Source organism: Martes martes (genome assembly GCF_963455335.1).
Source record: "Martes martes genome assembly, chromosome: 1".
In the NCBI taxonomy this organism is placed as follows: Eukaryota; Metazoa; Chordata; class Mammalia; order Carnivora; family Mustelidae; genus Martes; species Martes martes.
Window position 1 is genome coordinate 58,853,756 of NC_137888.1, and position 23,670 is coordinate 58,877,425.

Here is a 23,670-nt window from a genome sequence, read left to right on the forward strand (position 1 = left end):
CACACACACACAAGCACACACAAATTTTATATATATGTGTGTGTGTGTGTGTGTGTGTACACACACACACACACACACACGCACATAGTTCAAGAATGTTTCATGGTTCATGAAATTCACTTCTGTGATTTTAAACAGTTCTGACTCATTAATAGCTCAAATCATCATTATAATAAATTGATGTATTTCTGATTCTTGAGTGTTTAGCAAGACATTAATCCTAAATCAATATTTTGTGGCTTTCAGGATTCATGAATGGTGACTTCGTTGGTGGAGGCAACGGGGCTGAAGACTAGATTTCTCAGTTACAGTAATAGCAGGGTGTTTCTCATCTCCAATATTCAGAAGTAAATAAGGAATTGTAAAGAAGGTAATTGGAAAAACAATCTAATCCTGAACTCACCTTTCTTCCAGGTCCTCGAAACTGACATGAATGCATGGCAGCAACTTTCAATTATTTATTAACTCTGGCAACAATATAAGGCTCAGTTTGACAAGAAAAGTCAACAAAGGAATTGCCAGCTCTGGGAGGCAGGGGTTCTAAGACCTCACTGGGGCTGTATCATGAATGGGGCTGAGGGGAGCAGACAGAGGTGAATGGAGGCTAAGCAGACTGGTGTCCTTTTCCTCCACATTCCTTCAACAGTTTGGTTCTAAACATTGCATTTTTCTATCTTTTATTTGAAAAAGAAAAAAAATTTTTTACAGTTAAAATCAACATCATTGTCTTGAAACCCTCTCTTGCAAACTAATGCATGCTCTTTTGTTGGAAGTATGGCCACAGACAATGAAGATCAACCCTGCAAGGAGACAGGGAGGAGACCCCAGCACTGGCTGAGAGTGAGTGAGAGTCCCTTCAAGTCTGAGCATCCATAAACATGACATCATCTTCTAATACCAGGTGGTCAGACTGCATACATAAGCATTACTCTCCTCAGTAAATACTGCTAAAAACCTTTTTAAAAATCACTTTAATAATGGGTATTGGAAAATGGTGGTTTAAAGACACAGGTTTTTCTCTTCTCTCTTCTTAAACTTTGCTAAATCATCAGTAGGAAAATTTTCTAAGTCTAGACTATTTAAATATAGACAATGAACATGGATGAAGGTAAGAGGATGAAAAAATTCAACTTGTTTTTGGGTGAAAAATGAAGAGAAGAAGGCAAATAATTTAGGGTAGACTAAGTAAGAATCTTATTGCCCATAGAACACCAAGAAGACGTTAGAATAGGAAGGGCTAAATATATGAAAAAAGGGCAAATCAGTGGTGAAGCATGAATTAAAAGTTGGAAACTTCTTTGAAGGTCTATTTTAAGAAGAGATAGGCGGCCAAGTCCACTCCCACCCTGAGCAGCCAGGACACCATGTCACCACACCTTCCTAAACAGCAAGAAACAGGAAGTTTGCCCAGAAAAGGTGAACTGGAGAGATTCCAGGGTCAAGGATCCAAACTTAGTGGAGGGTGGAGAGGAAGACCAGACTGAAGAGAGATATTAAAAAAAAGACTGAGTTGTGAAGAGTCTCTCTCTCTCTCCCCCTCTGTCTCTCTCTGTCTCTCTCTCTCTCTCTCTCTCTCACACACACACACACACACACAGATGTTCCCCTCCTATTTCCTGCTCTCATAACACTAATAGCTTTATCTCTCTAAGACAATAGACTGGAGAGTTATATTCTGCAGAAACTGGACAATCTCAGAGAAAAGAATTTCAGATAACTAAAGAATCCATATTTTAAAAACTTTTTTTCATTTACCTCCTTTTAGCCTATTGAAGCTAACAAGTTGGCAGAACCACCCACAGAGGACATAGCTGCCAATAAGTTCATCTTTGAATGTTCACTTTGAAATTAATGGATAGCCAAGGATTACCAGAGAGTAAAGGAAAGCTTCATGCATAACACAAAGAGATTAAAACTAGCAAATGTCTGGAAGGAGAAGGAACTCAGATTAAACAGACATGGAATCAAGCAGAGCACTGTGGGAAAGACAGTGCCCAGGACAATAGTTGTGCAGCAGGTCTAGTGACTACCCAGGCCAGATTAGAACAAGGGTATGTAAAACTCAAGAAGGGAAGTCGGCAAGGAAAGAAAAAAAAATAGAACTGATGGATTACCCAATAAATTTGATCATGTGGAAATTAAGATTAATAGGAGTTTTCTAATTTTGTCACTGAGCATAGTGATAATTAATGATAAGTACACATATATTTTTAAGGAAACTAAAGAGTAAAGTTTAAATCAATCATAGAGGTTACTATAATATATCCAAGAAATTCTAGGAAGAACCTAGAGTAGAAATCCCACCGAACTAGAAATATGTAAAGAAAACTTATGAGTGACTTGATCCTTCTTCTAAAAGCACAAAGATTTTTTTAAACACAATTTATTCTTCTCCTAAAACCTTAGGTATTAATTTAAAAGTACACTACCCAAGCCAATTTACTGCTTGTATAGAGTGGATATTAAATTATTAAATTATTTTTCATTTTACATTATTAAGTAATGAGCTTCATTCTAAAATCTGGCTTCTTGAAAATCAAATTTCTGTGTCATTCTTTTGGATATAACTCTTAATGATGGAGGAGAAGGACATAAGAAAGAGGGTGGGGAGACTATGCTAGAGTGAAATTCTTCACACTCTCCTTTTTCATTCTTCTATAACTTCCCTGAAAGAATAAACATACAAGCAAACACTGGAATTACTAACCTGTTTTCAGCTCTAAGAACAGACTCTTGTTGCCAGTCACATGGGAGACAGAGCAGGACACATTAGACACCTGGCGGCTCTCCCAGTGGCATGTACTCTGGACCGTCACTGTACCATTGCCCAGCGGTTCTTCCTCAGTGTGACAATCCCCCCCTGGGGTCCAGAAGATCTGTGCAGATGGCTTCCCCGCAGCTGCCCTGCACACGATAGTTCCATTGCTGTCTCGAAACAGGGTCACCTTGGGGGCCACTGCAGAGATGCAGGGGAAAATGCTTCAGGCTTAACACATGGGGTATGGAATACAGAGACACATTTGATTCAATCCCAGATCTGGTTATGTGACGTACCACGATATGTCATGCTCCTTACCTAACACGCGGAGGCAATATGTATGACCAAAATGCCCATCAGGTGCAGCCACTTCACACCTGTAATATCCATCATGAGTGATGGCCACGGGATCAATCCGAAGGGCAGGATTCTGATCAGGTCTGGACTCCCAGGATATTCTCTCGTCGGTACAGTTTCTTTCACTGGTCTCATTGTTGTCTGTCCTATAGGCTCTAGTGCAGGGAGGCTGGTCTCTGGGGCTTATTGTCCATGTTACCAGCAAAGCTGTGGAGTTGTCAGGAGGACAAAGGAGCACAGCCTTTGTATCCACAGGTACGGACAGAGAAGTGTTAGCTGGACACACACAGAAGAAGAATGATGAAAGAAAAGCTTGGTTAAAAACACTTCAAGTGTTGCATTTTCCACAACATACTGCGTAAAGTGTACTAAAGCATGACTTTGCTGGGCATCCTAGTCCAAAATACTAGGCTTACATAAAAAAATTAAACATGCACAAAATGTGTATAACACATTAAACCTAATCCAAAGATGAACCCGTTTTTCTCCTATATGTGTATTATTAGATAAGCTACATTTATTATATGTGTGAAAATATTTTAAGGGCTTAAAATTGCCTCAGAAGTTTTATTGAAAACAAACAAGAAAACACAATGTAAATTAAAGGACAAAGTCACCTAAGTCTAATCCTTCAGTCTAAGAAACTATTAGACTTATCTTATAACTCATGCTCCTTCCACAGAAAGTGGAAAAATTGGTGATGTGCTTTTCTCCTCCTAAGTTTTGATCAGAGACATAAATCAGTAGTATCAGAATGAAATGCCTAGGGAGAGGATGGTGGGGAAATGGACATTGGGGAGGGTATGTGCTATGGTGAGTGCTGTGAAATGTGTAAACCTGGCGATTCACAGACCTGTACCCCTGGGGATAAAAATACATTATATGTTTATTAAAATAAAAAAATTTAAAAAAATATACACTAAATGTTTAATATTTATTCAATATATACTTTTCTAGTTGTATACCCATATCATACCACTCTATTTAATAAATAATAGAATTCTTCCTAAAAAAAAAAAAAAAGAATGAAATGCCTATACCAAAGTGTACCCCTTTGGACAAACACAAATAAAAAGTATCAGATGGCATTCAGGTTGAACAAACTGGACTTTTCTTAAGCTATTCTTTATTTGGAGATTCACAAAGTCAGTAAAATAAACCAACCAACCTTCCTTCCTTCCTTCCTATTCAGTCACACATATACTGCCAAACAGTCCAACTGTGAACTTTGTTTACAAATCTTGTTTTTGTTTTACCTAATTATGAGGATTAAATGAAGAAAGTTACTGCCTTTGCCCATCTTCAGTGTAAACAGTTAACCCTGAAACCTACAATTATTCTCCAATCTAGAAGCTCCAGCTCTCCCATAAACACTCATAATGCATCCATGACTGGCTTTGCTGAGAGAGGATTAGGGGCATCTGGTATGACATACCTTCAACCCAGGTGAGTGGCAGCGAGCTCATCACCTTAATAGGAGCAGAGCCAGCTGAGGTGAAGCAAAGTTGTGATGTGGATGAAATTCCTAATGCTAAACTGTGCATGTGTGGTCTCTCTCTCCTTTCCTCTCCTCCTTTGGTTCATTTGCCTCTTCTGTGATGGACTCAAGCCCTTGCATTTCACAGCCAAATCAAGATCCCATAGCTATAAGAAGCAAGTGGGTGGATTTTAGGGCAGATCTGAGAGGCAGTTAAATCCATGCTCCTTCCCCCACTGCAAGTGTGTCCCTACTCCGTGCACAGGGACCCTGCAGTTTGGCCAAGGCTTAGAGGTGAGCAGCAACTCAGGGGCTTGGAGATCAGCTAGAGGTGGATGTGGGTGACCACACAGGTGCCCAAGGGCAGGATGCTTAAGATGAACCCAGAAAGAGAAGACGCTGGTGAGAAGCATGTGGAGAGTGTTCTCTGTTTGCACTTCAGCTTGTGAGCAGTCTTAGGCTTTCATATTTTGCCCGATGCTTATTCTCAAGATCTGGCTCTACTATTTTAAAGGAATCTACGAGCTGATCGATCAAACATGTGCATTTTAACAACGGCACCGTCTCCTGTGAAGCAGCTCCATCAGTGAGGATCCCGCGCACCATGCGTAGTCTCTGTTCTTTCTCCTTACTCTGCTCCGTGACCCTCCAGCATTCCTCCTTCACTCTCATGAGACTTCTTACCTGATTGCTGTTATTCACCTTTTCCTAATCCTCTTCTTCCTCTTTTCATACCTGTTGTGATAATTTGCCAATGCCCAGTCCCTCCCCCACACTCAGTGGGTTGGCCCTTGTCCAACCAATATAATCTCCACACAGCCCTGTGATCAGCTATGGTGACTTCCCCTCCCCCTTCACAGAGGGGTAGCAGGCAGATTCTCATATTTGCCCCAGAACGGCAGCGATGTCCCAGCGTTGCTGCATCTGTGTCTCTGACTCCCCTCCAGTCTCCCGCAGCCTTCTACGCACAGACAATCCCTTTTCCTTTTTCTTCTCACTGCCATACCCTACTTTCAGACCCCATCACCACACCTGGGTTACTACAGAAGACTCCTACCATCTGTCTCTGTCTCAAAACTCTCCTCTCCTCAGCTCTCACCTTACCTTGCAGCCACGTCCAGGATTCTGTAACACAGGGGTGATCCCCTCCACTCTGACACCCTTCAGAGATCTCTCACTGCCTGAAGACAACACTGGCACATCTTTGTGCTGGCTTTGAAAGCCCTCTTTTTCAAATTGACTCACCTTGGCAATCTTATCACCCCTCTGGCGCCCCCACACTTGAGAAAGGCAACAGCAAGCATGACTGCATATCTAGGTCTTCCCTCTGGTCCTTGCAGTCTGGGATGCCTGCACAGCACTTCAGTCTATGAAAATGTTCCTCTTCCTTTAAGAGCCAATTCACATGCTGCTTCCTCCCTGAAGCCTTCCCAGAGCCTTGGTGCTCATGCTCCCTCCTCTACATTCCCAGCACACTTGATGTGAGGGCTTATCTCCCCTACTTTATATCGCATCTGTGTTTATTTCTGGGCTCCCCCATCAAATGGATCCCCTTAGGGTGCTCTGGTAGTCTAGCTCACCTTGCTCAACCCTGTGTTCCCCACAAAGCCTGGCACAGGGCCTGATAGAGAGAACTCCAGAATCTTCACATGGATTTGAACTGCTTTGGGGGAGGAGGACCAGGTCCCCCAGACCGCAGCATTCAGATCACCATACTCTTCAACTGGGCTCAAGGCTGGCTTCCTGACCAGTCCATCAACTATGTTTCTAAGGCAATTCTACACTTACTCCCTTTAGTACTGGATTCTAGAAAAAAATTAAAAAATCACTTTACCAGGATGCCTGGGTGGCTCAGTTGGTTAAGCAGCTGCCTTCGGCTTAGGTCATGATCTCAGCGTCCTGAGATCGAGTCCCACATCGGGCTCCTTGCTCGGCGGGGAGCCTGCTTCTCCCTCTGCCTCTGCCTACCACTCTGTCTGCCTGTGCTCGCTCGCTCTCTCTCTCTAACAAATAAATAAATTAAAAAAAAATCACTTTACCTTCTGCAGGAAGTGTGAGGCTTTTCTCCTTTCTTTTCACAGATGAACTATGTGTTGAAGCTAGAAAATATTCAGAGAAAAGTAGAAAAGTCAATTTTAGGTGCCTAAAAGGAGTACAAGCCACTATGTATTCACAAATCTGGGTGGCTCTGTGGTTAAAGCCTTTGCCTTCAGCTCAGGTCATGATCTTGGGGTCCTGGGATCCAGCCCCATGTCGGGCTCTCTGCTCAACGGGGAAGCCTCCTTCCCTTCCTCTCTCTCTGCCTGCCTCTCTGCCTACTTGTGATCTCTGTCTTTCAAATAAATAAATAAAATCTTTTAAAAAAAAAAGAAAAAAGAATTTTGGAACCAAATTTAGAGGAGTAGTTCATCCCCCTTTCTCCTTCATTTTTCCTACTGTGATGGCTAATTTTATGTGTCAACTTGGTTAGGCCATGGCTCCTAAGTATTTAATTAAACATGATTCTAGATGTGTCTGTGAAAGTGCTTTTTATATGAGATTTACATTTAAATCAGTAGACTTTGAGTAAAACAAAGTACTCTCCAAATTGTGGGTGGGCCTTATGCAATCAGTTGAAGACTTTAGTAGAAAAAGGCTGACCTTGAAAAAGGAATTCTGCCAGTACACTGCCTGCAGATTCAAACTACAACTTTTCCCTGGGTCTCCAGGATGCTTGCCCACTTTGAAGATTTTGCATTCGCCAAGCATCCACAATCATATGAGCCAATTCTTTAAAATAAATATTTCTCTAGATACACTGTTAGGTAGGTGGATATAGAGATGAAGATAGCTGATGATAGATGATAGATGATAGATGATAGATAGATAGATTGATAGATAGATGATAGATGGATGATAAGTGTCTCATTGTTCTGTTTCTCTTAGGAACCCTGACTAATACACTTACCTTCTAAAGAATGAAGCAGAAACAGAGAGAGAAATGACATCCTTCACCTAGCTTGGGTTTCTAAATATGTATAGTTCCTGAGATCCACATGTACTCTTTCCTTGTGTTCTGTAGAGTTACTGACAATCAAAATAGTGCTCATCTACTTCAACTTGGTTTCTGATAATTCCCATTTAAGTATTGTTTTTTAAAAACAACAACAATGAAAAAAATATTCCTGTGACTTAAGAGCCTAACAAAGTTCTTCCTCTGGGTTTATAAGACTACCATTTAATAAGCATTTTATGAGCTCTCTGCTTATGAAAATATACTTTTTGCTCCCCATTCTAATTATATAACCAATTCTACCACATTAAAAAATAAACAAAAAAATTCAGTAAAGGTCTTCGAAATAAACATAGTCAGACCTCTAAAATAATTAGGCTTTTTTAGGCAAGTAAGTTTTATTAGCTTGGTCTGGAAGGAAGGCAAATAATGAAGTTGTGGGGCACCTGGGTGGCTCAGTTGGTTAAGTGTCTGCCTTTATCTCAGGTCTTGCTTCTGGAGTTGCAGGATCAAGTCCTGCATCTGGCTTCCTGCTCAGTGGAGAGCCTGCCCCTCCCTCTGCCCCTCCCTCTGCCCCTCACCCTGCTCATGTGCACTCTCTCTCTCTCTCTTTCAAATAAATAAATAAAACCCTTTTTTTTTTAATGAAGTTGAACGATTAAATTTAGCTCATATTGGGCTCAAGAATCGATTCCAGAAACAAATGAGTCAGAGTTGACCTCAGAGGGCTTACTGAAATCGAGCTATAACTTAGATATTCTAGATTTTAAAGCTCAATTATAACTTAATATAGCTTAGTCTTTCCAGACCTCTCCTATGCTATCATATCTGGCTTCTCGGAAGCCTAAGGTCTGACAGTTTCTTCCTTTGTCAAATTCACCAGCAACCAAGACTGAGGGTTTATAATGAGATAAAATTTAGGATGTGGGTAGTTTTGATGATGGTACTGCGGTTTCCATTTGGAAGTGTCAAAAGGAAATTTCTTTTTTATTTTGTTTTATTCTATTATGTTATGTTAGTCACCACACAGTACATCATTAGTTTTTGATGTAGTGCTCCATGATTCATTGTTTGCATGTAACACCAAGTGCTCCATGCAATACATGCCCTCCTTAATACCTGTCACCGGGCTAACCCATCCCCCCCCCCAAACCCCTCAGTTTGTTTCCTGTAGTCCATACTCTCTTAAGGTTCATCTCCCCCTCTGATTTCCCCTCCTTCCTTTTTCCCTTCCTTCTCCTAATGTCTCCATGCCATTCTTTATGTTCCACATATAAGTGAAACTTTATGATAATTGTCTTTCTCTGCTTGACTTATTTCACTTAGCATAATCTCCTCCAGTTCCATCCCTGTCAATGCATATGGTAGGTATTCATCCTTTCTGATGGTTGAGTAATACTCCACTGTATATATGGACATCTTTATCCATTTATCTGTTGAAGGGCATCTTGGCTCCTTCTATAGTTTGGCTATTGTGGACATTGCTGCTATGAACATTGGTGTGCATGTGCCCCTTCTTTTCACTATATCTGTATTGCTGGGTCATAAGGTAGCTCTATTTTTAACTTTTTGAGGAAACTCCATACTGTTTTCCAAAGAGGTTATACCAGCTTGCATTCCTACCACAGTGTAAGAGGGTTCCCCTTTCTCCATATCCCCTCCAACATTTGTTGTTTCCTGCCTTGTCAATTTTGGCCATTCTAACTGGTATAGGATGGTATCTCATTGTGGTTTGATTTGCATTTCCGTGATGGCTAATGATGTTAAACATTTTTTCATGTGTTTGTTAACCATTCTTAAGTCTTCTTTGGAGAACTGTCAGTTCATGTCTTCTGCCCATTTTTTGACTTGATTATTTGTTTTTTGGGTATTGAATTTGAGAAGTTCTTTATCAATGTGAGACAGGGCTCCGTCAAAATCCAAGAGGAGAACATAGGCAGTAATCTCTTTGACATCGGCCACAGCAACTTCTTTCAAGACACGTCTCCAAAGGCAAGGGAAACAAAAGCAAAAATGAAATTTTGGGACTTCATCAAGATCAAAAGCTTCTGCACAGCAAAAGAAACAGTCATCAAAAGGAAATTTCTAAGTTGTATTAGAACTAAAGGGTATAAGTGAGGTGGGCTGGGGGTGCTAGAAGAGAAAAATCAAAAACTGCCAGCTTTTTCCATAAAAGAACAAAGAGTAAACATTTGAGGTTTTGCAGTCCATATGGTCTCCATTGAAAGTATTCAATCTTATGATTGCAGCAAGAAAGCAACCATGTATAATACATAAATAAATGGGCATGGCTTTTTTTCCAATAAAACTTTAATTACAAAAATGAGCTGGCTGGATTTTGCCCATGGGCCATAGTTTACTGACTCTTGATTTAAAGTACCCTCTTACACTGTTGGTGGGAATGCAAGTTGATCTGGCCACTTTGGACAACAGTGTGAAGATTCCTTAAGAAATTAAAAATAGAGCTTCCCTATGACCCTGCAATTGCACTACTGGGTATTTACCCCAAAGATACAGATGTAGTGAAAAGAAGAGCCATATGCACCCCAATTCATAGCAGCAATGTCCACAATCACCGAACTATGGAAAGAACCGAGATGCCCTTCAACGACGAATGGATAAAAAAGATGTGGTCCATAAATACAATGGAATATTACGCCTCCATCAGAAAGGATGAATATGAGAGACTGTGGACTCTGAGAAACAAACTGAGGGTTTTGGAAGGGAGGGGGTTGGGGGGAATGGGCAAGCCTGATGGTGGGTATTAAGGAGGGCATGTACTGCAGGGAGCACTGGGTATGGTACATAAACAATGAATCTTGGAACACTGAAAAAATTAAATTAAATTAAAAAAATATAATATTTGAAAACTTCATTCAAATCAGTTACAAAGACATCACTTAATGCCAGACTAGGCTCTTCTAACAGAATCCTATACTATCCAGACACAGATTTAGTTATATCTGATAAGAACTAAATTGCTGATATTTCCAGACAAGATGACTATGACTTCTCATGCCAGAGATAAAACCCACAAGTTGGAATGTATTCTTAAATGTACAAAAGGATTGTTTTCAGAAGAGAAGAAAATGCTTCTTTTCACAAATATTCCTCTAACTACTTTTACGATATTGGAAATTACTTTTAAACTTTATTAACTGTTGATATATGAGTCCTTTAGTTTTATTATCTCAACTGAAGCTAGTTGCCATGAAATTTTGATTTCATATTAAGTATCTTCACTGAAAATTCCTTATCCAGTCTTGCTTGAAGCTTCATGTACACCAAAGTAGTAAAACAAATGTGTCAGCCTTCTGGTCAGTGGTCCTGTGATTTCTTTCTTTACTTTATTTATCTGAAACCAAATTTTCTTTAAAGTTTATAAAGATTATATTTTTACATTGTTAACATCAGAAGTCTAATTTAACACTTGCACAATGTACATATATATATATAGACAGAAACAAATGTGAATTGTGTTTTTTAAAACATATTTATAGTAGAAAAGTAATTTAATGACTCATTAGATTAGCCACCTAGGGCTGCCTTAATATAAAATGACCAACTTGGTCAGATTAAAAAAAGACAGAAATGTATTTGTTTATCTTTCTGGAATCCAGGAGTCTGAAACTAACGTGTCAGTAGGGCTGTGTTCCTTCCAACAGCACAAGGGAAGAATCTTTCTTACTTCTTCCAGCTTGTGGTGGCAACTAGCAATCCTTGGTGTTCCTCAGCTTGTAGACATGTCATTTCAATCACTGTCTCCATCTTCATATTGCCTCTCCCTGTGTCCTTTTCTTTTCTCTTCACTTCTAAAGACTCTTATCATTGGATTTAGGCCCACTCTGATCCAGGATGATCTCTTCTCAAGAGCTTTAACTTAATTACATCTTCAAAGACCCTTTTCCTAAATGCAGCCACATTCACAAGATCCAGCTGGACTTTTTGTTGGGGGCAACACCATTCAACCCACCATTCTTGGGGGGGCACCACTGATGCATTGTTTCTAACCTTTGGATTTATAGTTTATATAATTATTTTACTTATTTACCTATAATTATAATTATATAATTATTTTAATTATTTACCTGGAATCTAATTTTTCTAGATGATGAAATAATTGAGTGAAATTAGAAAGTATATTTATAAGACCAGGAATGCATTTTGGAGTCACTGGAATTATTTTTCAGTGAAGTGAGGTATACAACAAAAATAAAAATTTAAAATATAAAGAAGAAGCTAAGTATAATGGCAACTTTGGAAGACAGTAGGGCTGAGTGGGGAACAGAGACAATGAATTACTAATATCTGCTAAGACCTATTTTTTAAACCCATGTTTCAAAAACTGAATGAAAATTTTTTTCTTTTTTTTATTAAGTTATGTTAATCAACATAGAGTACTTCTTTAGTTTTTGATGTTGCCATGACTCATATTTGTGTATAACACCCAGTGAAAAATTTTTAACATGCCATTGGTTTGCTTAGTGATCACCATTCTTTTTTATTCTTTCTTTTCTTTTTTTTTTTTAAGATTTTATTTATTTATTTGACAGACAGAGACCACAAGTAGACAGAGAGGCAGCAGAGAGAGGAAGGGAAGCAGGCTCCCCGCTGAGCAGAGAGCCCGATGCAGGACTCGATCCCAGGACCCCGGGATCATGACCTGAGCCGAAGGCAGAGGCTTTAACCTACTGAGCCACCCAGGTGCCCCAGTGATCACCATTCTTGAAAAAGTTACTAAATAAGCACAGAAATAATTTTAGAATGAAAAAATTATGAACTCTTCATAAAACAGACAATATTATATTTAGATACTTTTAAATAAGAGCCTATGACTACACAGAAGACGATTCAAGTTCTTTTTTTTTTTAAGACGATTCAAGTTCTTAACATACAAACTGTACCAGCATCAAGCACACTTCTAATAGAACTATCATTAAAAGATGACCATTACCCAAACTGTAATTGCCCTTATCTGTTTGCTGCTTCGTTGAGTTCCCTGGTGTCCCAGAACTCCCCACTCCTGCACGTATGCACTCTGAAAAGACATATGGGGTGATCAGAAGAATAACATTAGTATTTCTGACTCCTAGTTAAAGTCACAATTTTTTTCACATTCTACAGGCCATTTTTGGATTGCAGTTGCCAAGAAAAACATAAGTTATGACAGTCAAGATGTCTCAGGACAATTTGCCCCAGGATGAATTTTTGACTTTAACTTCCTACCTTTTTGGCATACCCCTACTTTAGATCCAAAGTGTCTGTCACCACCCTGCTGTCTTTATATTCAAGTCAAAGTATTTCTTATTCCTGGCTTATATGCATTTACTTTACCTCCAATCATGAAAGAAAGGGTTTTACCATCCATTATAGGCTTTGGGGCCACTAGTGAGTAGGTCAAGAAAGTTTAGTAGTGATGTGTTCATTGGGGGCTGGTATGGAACAAAAAAGGATTTTCCTAAGCATTGTTGAAATCATATCATATGGACAATGGTCTATTAAGTTCAAATTTTGTAAGGCAAACTCTAAGTGGGAATTGCTAATAAACTTTTTTTTTTTTTAATTTTGAGCAGCAACTTCTGGCAAAGTACTCACCAAGCATAGACACATCATAATAAACAATGCCCTCTTCTCTCCAAGAGCTAAAGGTCCAGACAAGGAAACAGCTATGTATATGATCAGAAGATAAAGTTTTCAGAGTGATGATAGAAGTAAAATAATGTCCAGAAGTTAAAAAGAAAAAAATGTTTAATTCTAAAAGAGCAAAGGTAAAGGGAAGATTCTCTATAACAGGTGATATTTGAGCTGGATCTCAGTAGATGAGCTCTGCAGGGAGAAAGAAGGAAATCTTTTTGCATACAAAAAGAAAAGTTATTTAGAAGATAGGAAGCTAGATGGGACTTTCAAAGAATTACGAATAGTTCAGTGTTGTCATTAAGTGAGAAAAACCAGATGTGCAATTAGAGTTGAGGCTGGATATTGGCAGGTTCTCACTGTGGAAGGCGCAACACTCCTAGAAAGTGTTCACAAGAAAATGATACATTTCCAATACATCTAGAGTGGGTGCACCTGACTAGCAAAGAGAAACATTTTAGCATAAGATTTAATGCAGTGTTTTTCTGGAGAAATTTTGAACCCACTGCTCCTCCAAGCTACCATTTACTTTAATAAAACACTGTCTTTAAAATAACAGTTTTTGAGCACTTGCTCAAAAGTTTCCTAGGAACAAATTTTGGGTAACTAGCATATGCTATTTATTTCAGCCTCCCCACACTGACAAGTATTTTAACATCATTTACAGATAAAGAAATGCAGACTCATGATGATGAAGCAATTTGTCCAAGGCTGCCCAGCTTGTAAGCTGCTCTAATTGCCCAACTGTTCTTGTGCAAGGAGGTCCTACTACTGAATAGAAATCAAGGGTTGGATCTAAAGAATACACCAGGATAAATGCACTACCCAAATTAATCTAAATTAAGAGAGTCAATGAAGCAAATCCAACCCATGTTTTGGGGAAAACACAGAGACAAAGGTCTGAAAGAGTACATCAAACGGCAAGTCAATAGAATCAAGACTACAGTGGTGTATGGACACAGGCAGTATGAATTCCAAATCTGAACAGAAATAGTTAAGCTAAGGAGGAGGGTGGGAGACAATTGCCAAAATTCGTGGGCCAAACTCATCACTCCCTCACTAGATTGTAAACTAGATTATATACTAGATTATAAAATCCATAAATGCAGGGATTTTCATTTATATTTTTCATTCCACATCTTCAGTGCTTAGAAGAGTGGTTTGCACAGCTGCCTGTCATGTAGGTGACTCAAACTGTGCTAAAAATATAAAGGTCAACACAACCTCACAGTAAACTGTACTAAAGATATGGAGATTTAGTTTACAGAAGCAGTACAAAAGTCTTTTAGTCATATAGGAAGATGCTCGTACATCATTCATGGTAAAATAAATGCAAATTAAAACTATGCAGAAATACCATTTCTCACCTATTAGACTGCCAAAGGCCAAAAATTTGACAATGTATTTTGGAGCTATGGCGTGATAGGCCAGTCGATATCAGGCTGGCAGGAATGTAGAGCGTTACAACGTCAACAGAAGGAAATTTGGCAATATATAGCAAAATTACATATGCATTTCTCTTCCCCAGCAATACCAAATCTCAGAATCTATCCTAAAGAAACACAGACAACAGTATGAAAAGAATATATGCAAGGACTATTCATTACAACATTGTCATAGCAAGACTTTGAGAAATAACCCAATGACCTCTCATAGGGGGTTAGTTTTCTATACTATGGTACATCCACCAAACGAAATATAATGAAACTCTTAAAAAGAATGAGGGATAGTTCTATAAACTATTATGGAGGGATCGCCAAAATATATTGTTAAGTAGAAAAAGCAGGATACACTAAATTGTATATAGTACACTACTGTTCATCTAAGCTACATGGGATGTGTGTGTGTGTGTGTGTGTGTGTGTGTGTGTTCTTTCTTTCCTTGCTTATAATTTCAAAACTAAATGGATGAAATAGGAACAGGAATAGAAATAATATGTCTCCGATTTTATAGATTTGACTTTGGAACCATGTAACCATTTTCCGTAATTATAAAGCATAACCAAATTACTTGTAAACACTAAAATTATGAAGCAAAGTGAAACAAATGAACCTAAGTGCAGGTAGAATTGGTTGCATAACCACATACAGAGCAGCTATTCCAACCGACTTTCAAAACACAGCAATTTGACTCTATGCCTCTTAGTGGAATGTAAGTTAATGACAAAAATAATTGCAAAAACATCTTTACCTATTTTCGATAATCATATTGTTACTGTTAGTGGAAACTACACTAAAAAAGTCAAACATGGGTCCACCATACAACCTAACCTAAATTCCAATCTTGGTATTTACTCAAGAGAAATGAAAATATATGTCCACACAAAGACTTGTGCATGAATGCTCATAGCAGCTTTGTTCGCCATGGCCAAAAGCTGGACACAACCTAAACATCAATTAATGGATACATGGGTAAATTGTCTGTGTGAGGAATATGACTCAGCAACAAAAGGAGCGCACAGCAACCTTGATGATTCTCAAACTCATTCTGTTGCGTGAAACAAGCAGACACAAAGAGTATACACTATACACTGCACAAAAGAATGCTGCTGAGATGAAATGCTAACTCATCTGTCTGTGGTGCCTAACAGCAGATCAGTGGTTGCCTACAGATAGCGACCAAGGCAAGGATGGACTGCAAATATACATGAAAGAATATATGGGGAATGATGGAAATGTCCTGTGTCTTGTTTGTGATGATTCACAGGAATAGGTCAAAACTCATCATACTGTACCTTTTAAATGGATACGGTTAATTGTACATAAATTGTCCCTCAATTGAACTAAATACAGTATCAGAAACATCAGGTTTTAACACATGTAACTTTAGAACACGCATCCACACAAACACAAAACAAAATACAAATGGAAAAACCCTTGACACTGAAAATAATGGTTAAAAAAAAAAGCTTTTCCATCTAAGTCAAAAGTATCAGTAGAAATAAGATTGTTTTGTGATTTTAGTACAAATGAAACCTCTTACTCACTTTGAGCACCAGAAGTTTCCTTTCCCAAATCGTCATTGTCATATGCCTGAGCAAGCATACACCACCCACACAGCAGACATTGTATGGGCATGACTGTGCAAAGCCATACTCCAAAGGCTTCCTCCAGTGAAGGGGGGAAAAGGCCCTCAGAAAGAACACATAGTTTTTTTGTGAGGTTAAACAGTTTTTATCTCTTCTAAAATCCTGTGGTCTGCTGCACTGTCCTGACTAAAAAAGGGAGAGATAGGCATTGTTCATACTTCACCACTCCCAATAAAAACCCCTGGTCAAGTAACTGCTAGTAACCTAATTAGAATGTGGATTATGCCATCCTCCAATAGTTATAGGGTTGCTAAGATTCATATATTTCCAGCGTATGGGGATGGGAAAGGGAAAAGATAAAGATTTCTTGCCCTTTCATTCATTTGCAGGTTCTTTGAGGAGAAGGCAAACAAAACAGTAAGGACGCTAAAACAATGAATTTTAAGTTAAAATAATGCTTAAGTGGGGACAAAATTGGAGCCTAAACTATTTCTTATGCTCTAATAAGATGCCCATGTGTCTTCAAAAGAGAATCATGTGGCATAGTTCCATTTTTAAGTTTCTTTTGACATTTCTTTACAGAACCTGGAGCCTCTAAGCTAGTACTCACCAACAAGAAGTCATTCTTACTGCTTATTATGGTCTTTCCGTCTTCACTTGTCATCTTTATTGTTATTTAACATTGAATGAATTTACTACTTTGAAAAATACAGAATACACTGAAATACATTTCAACACATTGAGATATATGGAAATATCCTGATATTTTTCATAAGGAAAACCAAGTAACAGAATTATCTCATTCTACATTTGATGTTTCAAGCTTTCAAACTTCAAAACTCTACAGGTTATTATAACAAATATAGTGCTGGACCATCATGGATTAGCAATGGCTACAAAATATGAAAGATATGAGTTTTCACACTCTGTTTCATTTTAGATAATTAAATGAATTCATATGCTCTAGGTTCCCCCTCTGCAAAACACAGACTCTCATTCTTAAATTAATGAGTGAGGAGTAACTCATGAAAAGTATTCAAAGCACATGACAGACTGCGTTATTAAACCTAGTCATAAAGAAGCAGTACACCTCACCTAAAGATTCAAGGTTTCATTTAAAATAAATGCAACTTTGAGGCTGAGATCTTAATCACACAAAGGTCTGGAAACTCAAATTACACTGCTGGAACAATCTTTATTTAGCTACACTAAGTACATAACTTTTTCTAGTCAATAGTATGGTAAAGTCAATACAATACAGAAACCTTTACTTTCAACCTTTACTTCTGGCTCCAGAAAGCTTTAAATACCAAACTTAACATTTTAGTTCACATCAGGATCTAGGAATTATGAAAGTTCATGGTAGCCAAATAAAAAATCTATGAACTTCGTAACCTTTGGAGGAGGAACCCTAAATCATAATTTTATTTTGATATATAATTAAAAAACAGTATCACCCTGTAGGAATAATTGAAAACACCACTAATTCTTCCCCAAATTTTGTTATTTATATTACCAATTAGGAATGTTTGAACTAAAAGACTTATCTGAATCTTTTTTCTACTAAAGCTGCCTGAAGCCTAATACATTAATTTTATCATAAATTTTGGAAATAAAGGAAACATTTTCTGCCTTCTAAGATTATGATCAGATTATGATCAATAGTAGTTTTCATTCAAAGGGCAGAGTGATCCCAAATCAGGTATTTTAGAACTTTTGGACTGATGGAGGGCAACTTGAAGCTATATTAATATTCCTTTATTAAACTATGGTAGCTAGGCACTTAATAAATGCCTATTTATCCTGGAGTGTCAATCTACTGGGAACAATAAACATTAACCAAATAATCAAATAATTATGTAAAATTGCAATAGCAGCAGATGGAAAGTATAAAAATGTACCCTGAGCAACTTATCCTAGTCTCGAGGTGGTGGACAGCCCCTGAGGTGGTTCCCAATGTTCTCTCCTCCTGATATTCATGTCTGTAAAATTCCCTCTTCTTGACTGTGGGTTGGAATCACTCATACACTTAATAACTACAAAATAGTAAAAGTGATGGATATCAGTGCTGAGAGTCAATTATAAAAAGACTGCGGTTTCCAGTGTGTGCTCACTTGTGCTCGCTCTCTCTCTCTCTTTCTCTCCCCCTTGGGTCACTGCAAGAAAATAAATACTTGTTTGGGGATAATTTATTATGTAACAATAAGTAATTAATACAAGATCCAATAGACAAGAAGCCAATAATAAGAGTGAGAGAGAGAGAGGAAAGAATATTCTAAATAAAAATACTATTATGTGCAGGTGACACGTGCCTGAAGGGATTATAGAAAACTAAAATCTGAAGACCCAGGGCTGGGCCACCTGGGTGGTATAGTTAGCTAAGCACTGGACTCTTGGTTTCAGTTCAGGTCATGGTCTCAGGGTCATGATCTCTGGGTCGTGGGATCATTGGGCTCTGTACTCAGTGAGGAGTCTACTTAGGTTTCTCTCTCTCTCTCTCCCTCTCCCTCTGCTCCTCGCACCCCCCTCCATGCTTTCTCTCAAAAAAACAAATAAATGTTAAAAAAAAAAAAAGTAAGGAAGGAAGAAGGAAGGAAGGAACGAAGGAAGGAAGGGGAAACACACCATGGCCAAAAAGAGACAATCTCATTTTTTCCTATTATTCTAGTCTCACATAATGATTTCAGAATTTTTTTTTTCCTAAGACAAACGTATCTTTCTATGGAAGGGGAACAGAAGAGAAAAATAAACATTTGCCATTTTAGCTATATGAAATATAACATTTTTAAAATGAAAACTTTCTCCTTTATATGTTCATATGTATTACAGCTTAATATCTCCATTATCATGAATCCTTGTGTCTGAAAAAGAAAGAAACTGAAATACAAAATAGGAGATTTCTTTTTTTTTTAAGACTTTTTTAAGATTTTATTTTATTTGACAGAGAGAGAGATCACAAGTAGGCAGAGAGGCAGGCAGACAGAGTGTGGGGGGAAGCAGGCTCCCTGCTGAGCAGAGAGCCTGATGTGGGGCTTGATCCCATGATGTGGGGCTTGATCCCAGGACCCTGAGATCATGACCTGAGCTGAAGGCAGAGGCTTAACCCACTGAGCCACCCAGGCACCCCGAGATTTCTTATCTTAAATCATATTTGTTATTTCTGTACCAGAACTTTTTCAAGGAAAAAAACTGTTTTGCAAGCATTTGTAATTTTAGGATAAAAATTATTTATATTAATGTACTATAACTACAAATTTAAGCATGAGTAAATCTCACACATACTATTCAGCAAATGAAAGCAATGATAAAATAATATACAGAGTATGATTTCATCTGCATACCATCAAAAAAAAAAAGGCAAAATAACTCTTACTGTTTAGGACTGGATACATACATGGTAAAATGTAAAAAAAAGTCAGGGAATGATTATCCCAAAAGATAACAGCTTACAGCAAAGGTTGGGCAGTAGAACTTACATAAACTTTCATAAACATTCACTGTGCAATTGTTCTTTGAAATGCACATATGTAATACACTCAGCAATATATATGTTAATATAAAAGAAAATTAAAATAGTAAGTTCAAAGAAACACAAAAACTACAATTAGTATATACACGTTTTAACATAACAATGAGAGCAATTCATCCCTGTATCATAGCATCAATGATGTTGCGTTCTTATGTTTTAATTTATAAATGTGATTTGCATTTTCAAAGGTACTTACTTAGTAGCAGACAACACCTAATTAGGTGTTCAATAAGCAAAATATTGAATGGGAACCCAAAGTTCCAGCAGAACAAATTCAGAAAAACAACAAAATTAGAGTAAAGAAAATTGACCAATATTTTGGCTCTTCCATTTATTACTTCTGCAGTCGTGCACAAATTACTCTCTGAACCTCAGTTGCTTAATCTATACATGTAAGAATTTAGTATCTCATAACAGTGGTCATTCAAACTCATAAGGGGAAAGATAATTACTTATATCCTTGATAAATGGTATTGGGAAACTTATCTAGTCATTTAGGAAACAACAACAACAACAGATTCCTACCTCACTTCTCACACAAAAATAAAATAAAATGAACCAAAGACAGAAATCACTGATAGATGATAGATAGATAGACTGAAAGAAAGCATAGGTGATTTTTTTTTTTTTAATCTTAAATGGGACATGGAGTGAGTAACACCGTGGTTTGCCAGGGAATGTGGGGTTTCCTGGGACATAAGATGTTTAATGCTAAAACCAGGAAAGTCAGGGTGCCTGGGTGACTCAGTCAGTTAAGTGTCTGCCTTCCTGCTCAGGTCATGATCCCGGGTTCTGGAATCAACCCCCCACACCCGTCTGACTCTGTGCTCAGTGGGGAGCCTGCTTCTCTCTCTCCCTGCTCACCCTGCTTATGCTCTCTCTCTCTCAAATAAATAAGTAAAATATTAAAAAAAATAAAAATAAATTTAAAAAATAAAAATAAAACCAGGAAAGTCCGAGGCCAACTGGGACAATTGTCACTGTGAGTAAAAAAATCTTCTAACCCTGGTACAAAACAGAAACCACAAAAGAAAACATTGAGAAAGATGACTATAGAAAGAATCTTACATATCTGTATGGCAAAAAAGAAAAGAAAATGTGTAAACTAATGTTGACAAGCAAAACCTGTGGAACATTTTGAACATTTATGATAAACAAAAGACTAATTTCCTCCAAAAAATATACAGAAAACACATAAACCAAAAAAAGAGAGAGAGAGAGATTGACAACCCAGTGGAAAAAATGGGCAAAAGATACGAACAGGCCAACAAAAGATAAGGTTAAGTAATATGTTGAAAGGTGACTTAGATGGCAACTATAATTATATTCTTCAGATCCAACACAGAGAGAAAAATAAAACACCCAAATTGTTTATAAAAAGGAAGAGTGAGAAAAGTTTAAGTATCAAGCTCCAAAACATAAGAATCCAATAACGAATTCCACGGATGAATAAAAGTTGGAAAGCCAAAAGAATTATGGTAAATAACAAATTTGACCCTAGTTTCCAAAATGATATCATCAAAAAGGCTGTATCAGTTGGTCAGGACACTGTGCTAATAAAACTCATATTGCTGGGTTAATTTTTTTTTTCAGGCAATTACCATCACATAGTCTGAAACTAGTGAGTAGGGATAGATTTGTTCCCTACCCCAGGACAGATGTTGTACAAATGTGTAACAGTTACCACAAGGGACAGTGTGTTGAATGGATAGTGAATATCCATACATATCAATATGCAAAGCTATATGTACTAGAATATTAATTTCAGCATAGTTTTTAATTCCAGAAAACAAAACAACAAGGAAGTTGACCTCTAAGGGTTAATTAAATAAATTTTGAAATAATATCTATGAAAGATATTTGAAAACTGCAAAATATAACTAAGATACCACCTTTTGAATGTAAAATTCAGATGGTGTTATGTGCTTGATATACATAATTTAACTTTACCCTCTCAGAAACCCTGGATTTTAGGTCAGGGGTTTGGGGTAAAAAAATCTCCCAATTTTAAAGTATTGGCAACTAATTCAGATTTTTGAAAATATTACATGAGCCAATGAAAAGTGTCTGCAAGCCAGATCTAGTCCATAGGCTGCCAAATTGCTGTCTCTGATGTGGAAATTAGAGAAGAGGCCAAAATCAAAGTCTCAAAAACATTTATAATTAGATATCTGTTGGAAGAAGCAGAGTTAGCAAAAATGATGAAGAAAGTAAAGGCAATGCCATAAACCAGGGAGGAGATTTCAAGACAGAGGAGTCACCAAAATCAAATCACATGGGAAGGGGCACCTGAGTGGCTCAGTCAGTAAGCGTCTGCCTTCGGCTCAGGTCATGATCCCAGGGTCCTGGGTTCGAGCTCCTTATCGGGCTCCCTGCTCAGCAGAGAGCCTGCTTTTCCCTCTCTCACTCCCCCTGCTGCTGTTCCTCTTTAACTGCGTCGCTCCCAGCCAAATAAATAAAATTAAAAAAAAAAAAAAAAAAAAAACATGGGAAAAGCCTTAAGTTAAGGACTAAGAGGCTTTATGATTTACTAACAAGAAAGTGGTCAGAGAGCTGTAGCATCTGTAAGAGAGTAGTGTTAAGACAGAGGTACGAGCACAAGATTGAAAGGAGCCAAGCAGAAGCAACTGTCAACACATGGAGACTTATTCCTTCAAGACCCTGAAAGTATGGGAGAACGACAAGGGGCTTTATCCTTTCATGTCAAACCTGAAAGAGAGGAATGGGAAGATATTTGGAACTATGAGGAGAAAGAAGGTATCTAACAGACAGAGGAGAGCACAGCCTATTTGTAGACAGAAAGAGAGGGAGCTAGAATTTACACCAGTGATGGTAAAGCAGGATCCTAGCGGTACTGGCAGGAAATGAGGCCAAAGCAAAGTGGAAGTTTGCTTTTGAAAAGACTGATACTGGGACTCTTGGGTGGGTCAGTTGGTTAAGTGACAGACTCTTGATTTCATCTCAGGTCATGATCTCGGGGTCCTGGGATTGAGCCCTGCTTTGTGCTCCCTGCTCAGTGGGGAATCTGCTTGAGGATTCTCTCTCCTTACCTCTCTCCCTCTGCCCGTACCCCAGCTTGAGCTTTCTCTCTCTCTCTCTCTCTCTCAAGTAAATAGATAAATCGAAGAAGAAGAAGGCGGCGCAGGAGGAGAAAAAGAAGAAGAAGGGGAAAATATGTTGTCTCAAGAGAGAAGCAGAAAGGGCAAGAGAAGTTACAGACACAGAGACATTTGGAGGAAGCTCATGTTGACAAACATTTTCGGAGTGTCCTTACTTAGCGTTCGTACCTGTGCAGAGCTCTGGGGGGTGATAGGATGCATGAAGTAAGGTCTCTACCCTCAGAAAGGTCATCATTTCGTTTAAGAAATCCACACTGGATGACAGGTAAATCAAAAGTGAGCAGCCATCTGCTGAGTATGCAGGATAAGAGGGATAGTTTGGGTGATAAAGACCTAAGACGGTATTTAAATCCAAGCTCCCATCAGAACCATCTGCAAAGATTTATGAAAGCCCAGATCTCAGACTCTGCACCCTGATTAGTCTGATTAAGTAGATTTGAATTGGCATCACAGTATCTTTAATGATTTAGGTTCTATAGGTGACTCTCAACTAGTTTATTTACTGGTTTAGAATAACCCTTGGGGAACATCTAGGAAGGATCCAATGAACAAGAGATGGGATGATTTTTTAGAAAATAAAAGTAACATGATTTCATCATTTTGACTTGGACATTTTTTCTGAAAAATTGTCAGTACCACCAAACAGGATCGTATAACCAGATACTCTCATATTATGTAATAGTTCACCTTCAGGGAGAGGTAGTATTTCGTGGCAAACTAACAAAATGGCAAGGAAAAAGAAAATAAGTCACTAAACAACTAACAGCTGCATATAC

At 38.1% G+C, this 23,670-nt stretch overlaps 1 protein-coding gene across 2 annotated transcripts in view; it reads right to left on the reverse strand.

Moving 5' to 3' along the window:
* Positions 1 to 23,670, reverse strand: part of CD200R1 (CD200 receptor 1) — a 45,174-nt gene that overhangs the window by 16,848 nt on the left and 4,656 nt on the right. For both annotated transcript variants that reach the window (XM_080818402.1, XM_080818401.1), the window contains exons 2-5: positions 12,539 to 12,622; positions 6,632 to 6,691; positions 3,077 to 3,391; positions 2,708 to 2,956 (exon numbers count right to left, since the gene is read on the reverse strand). In XM_080818402.1, coding sequence (XP_080674528.1) covers positions 2,708 to 2,956; positions 3,077 to 3,391; positions 6,632 to 6,691; positions 12,539 to 12,622 — 708 coding nt within the window. The remainder of the gene's footprint in view (positions 1 to 2,707; positions 2,957 to 3,076; positions 3,392 to 6,631; positions 6,692 to 12,538; positions 12,623 to 23,670) is intronic.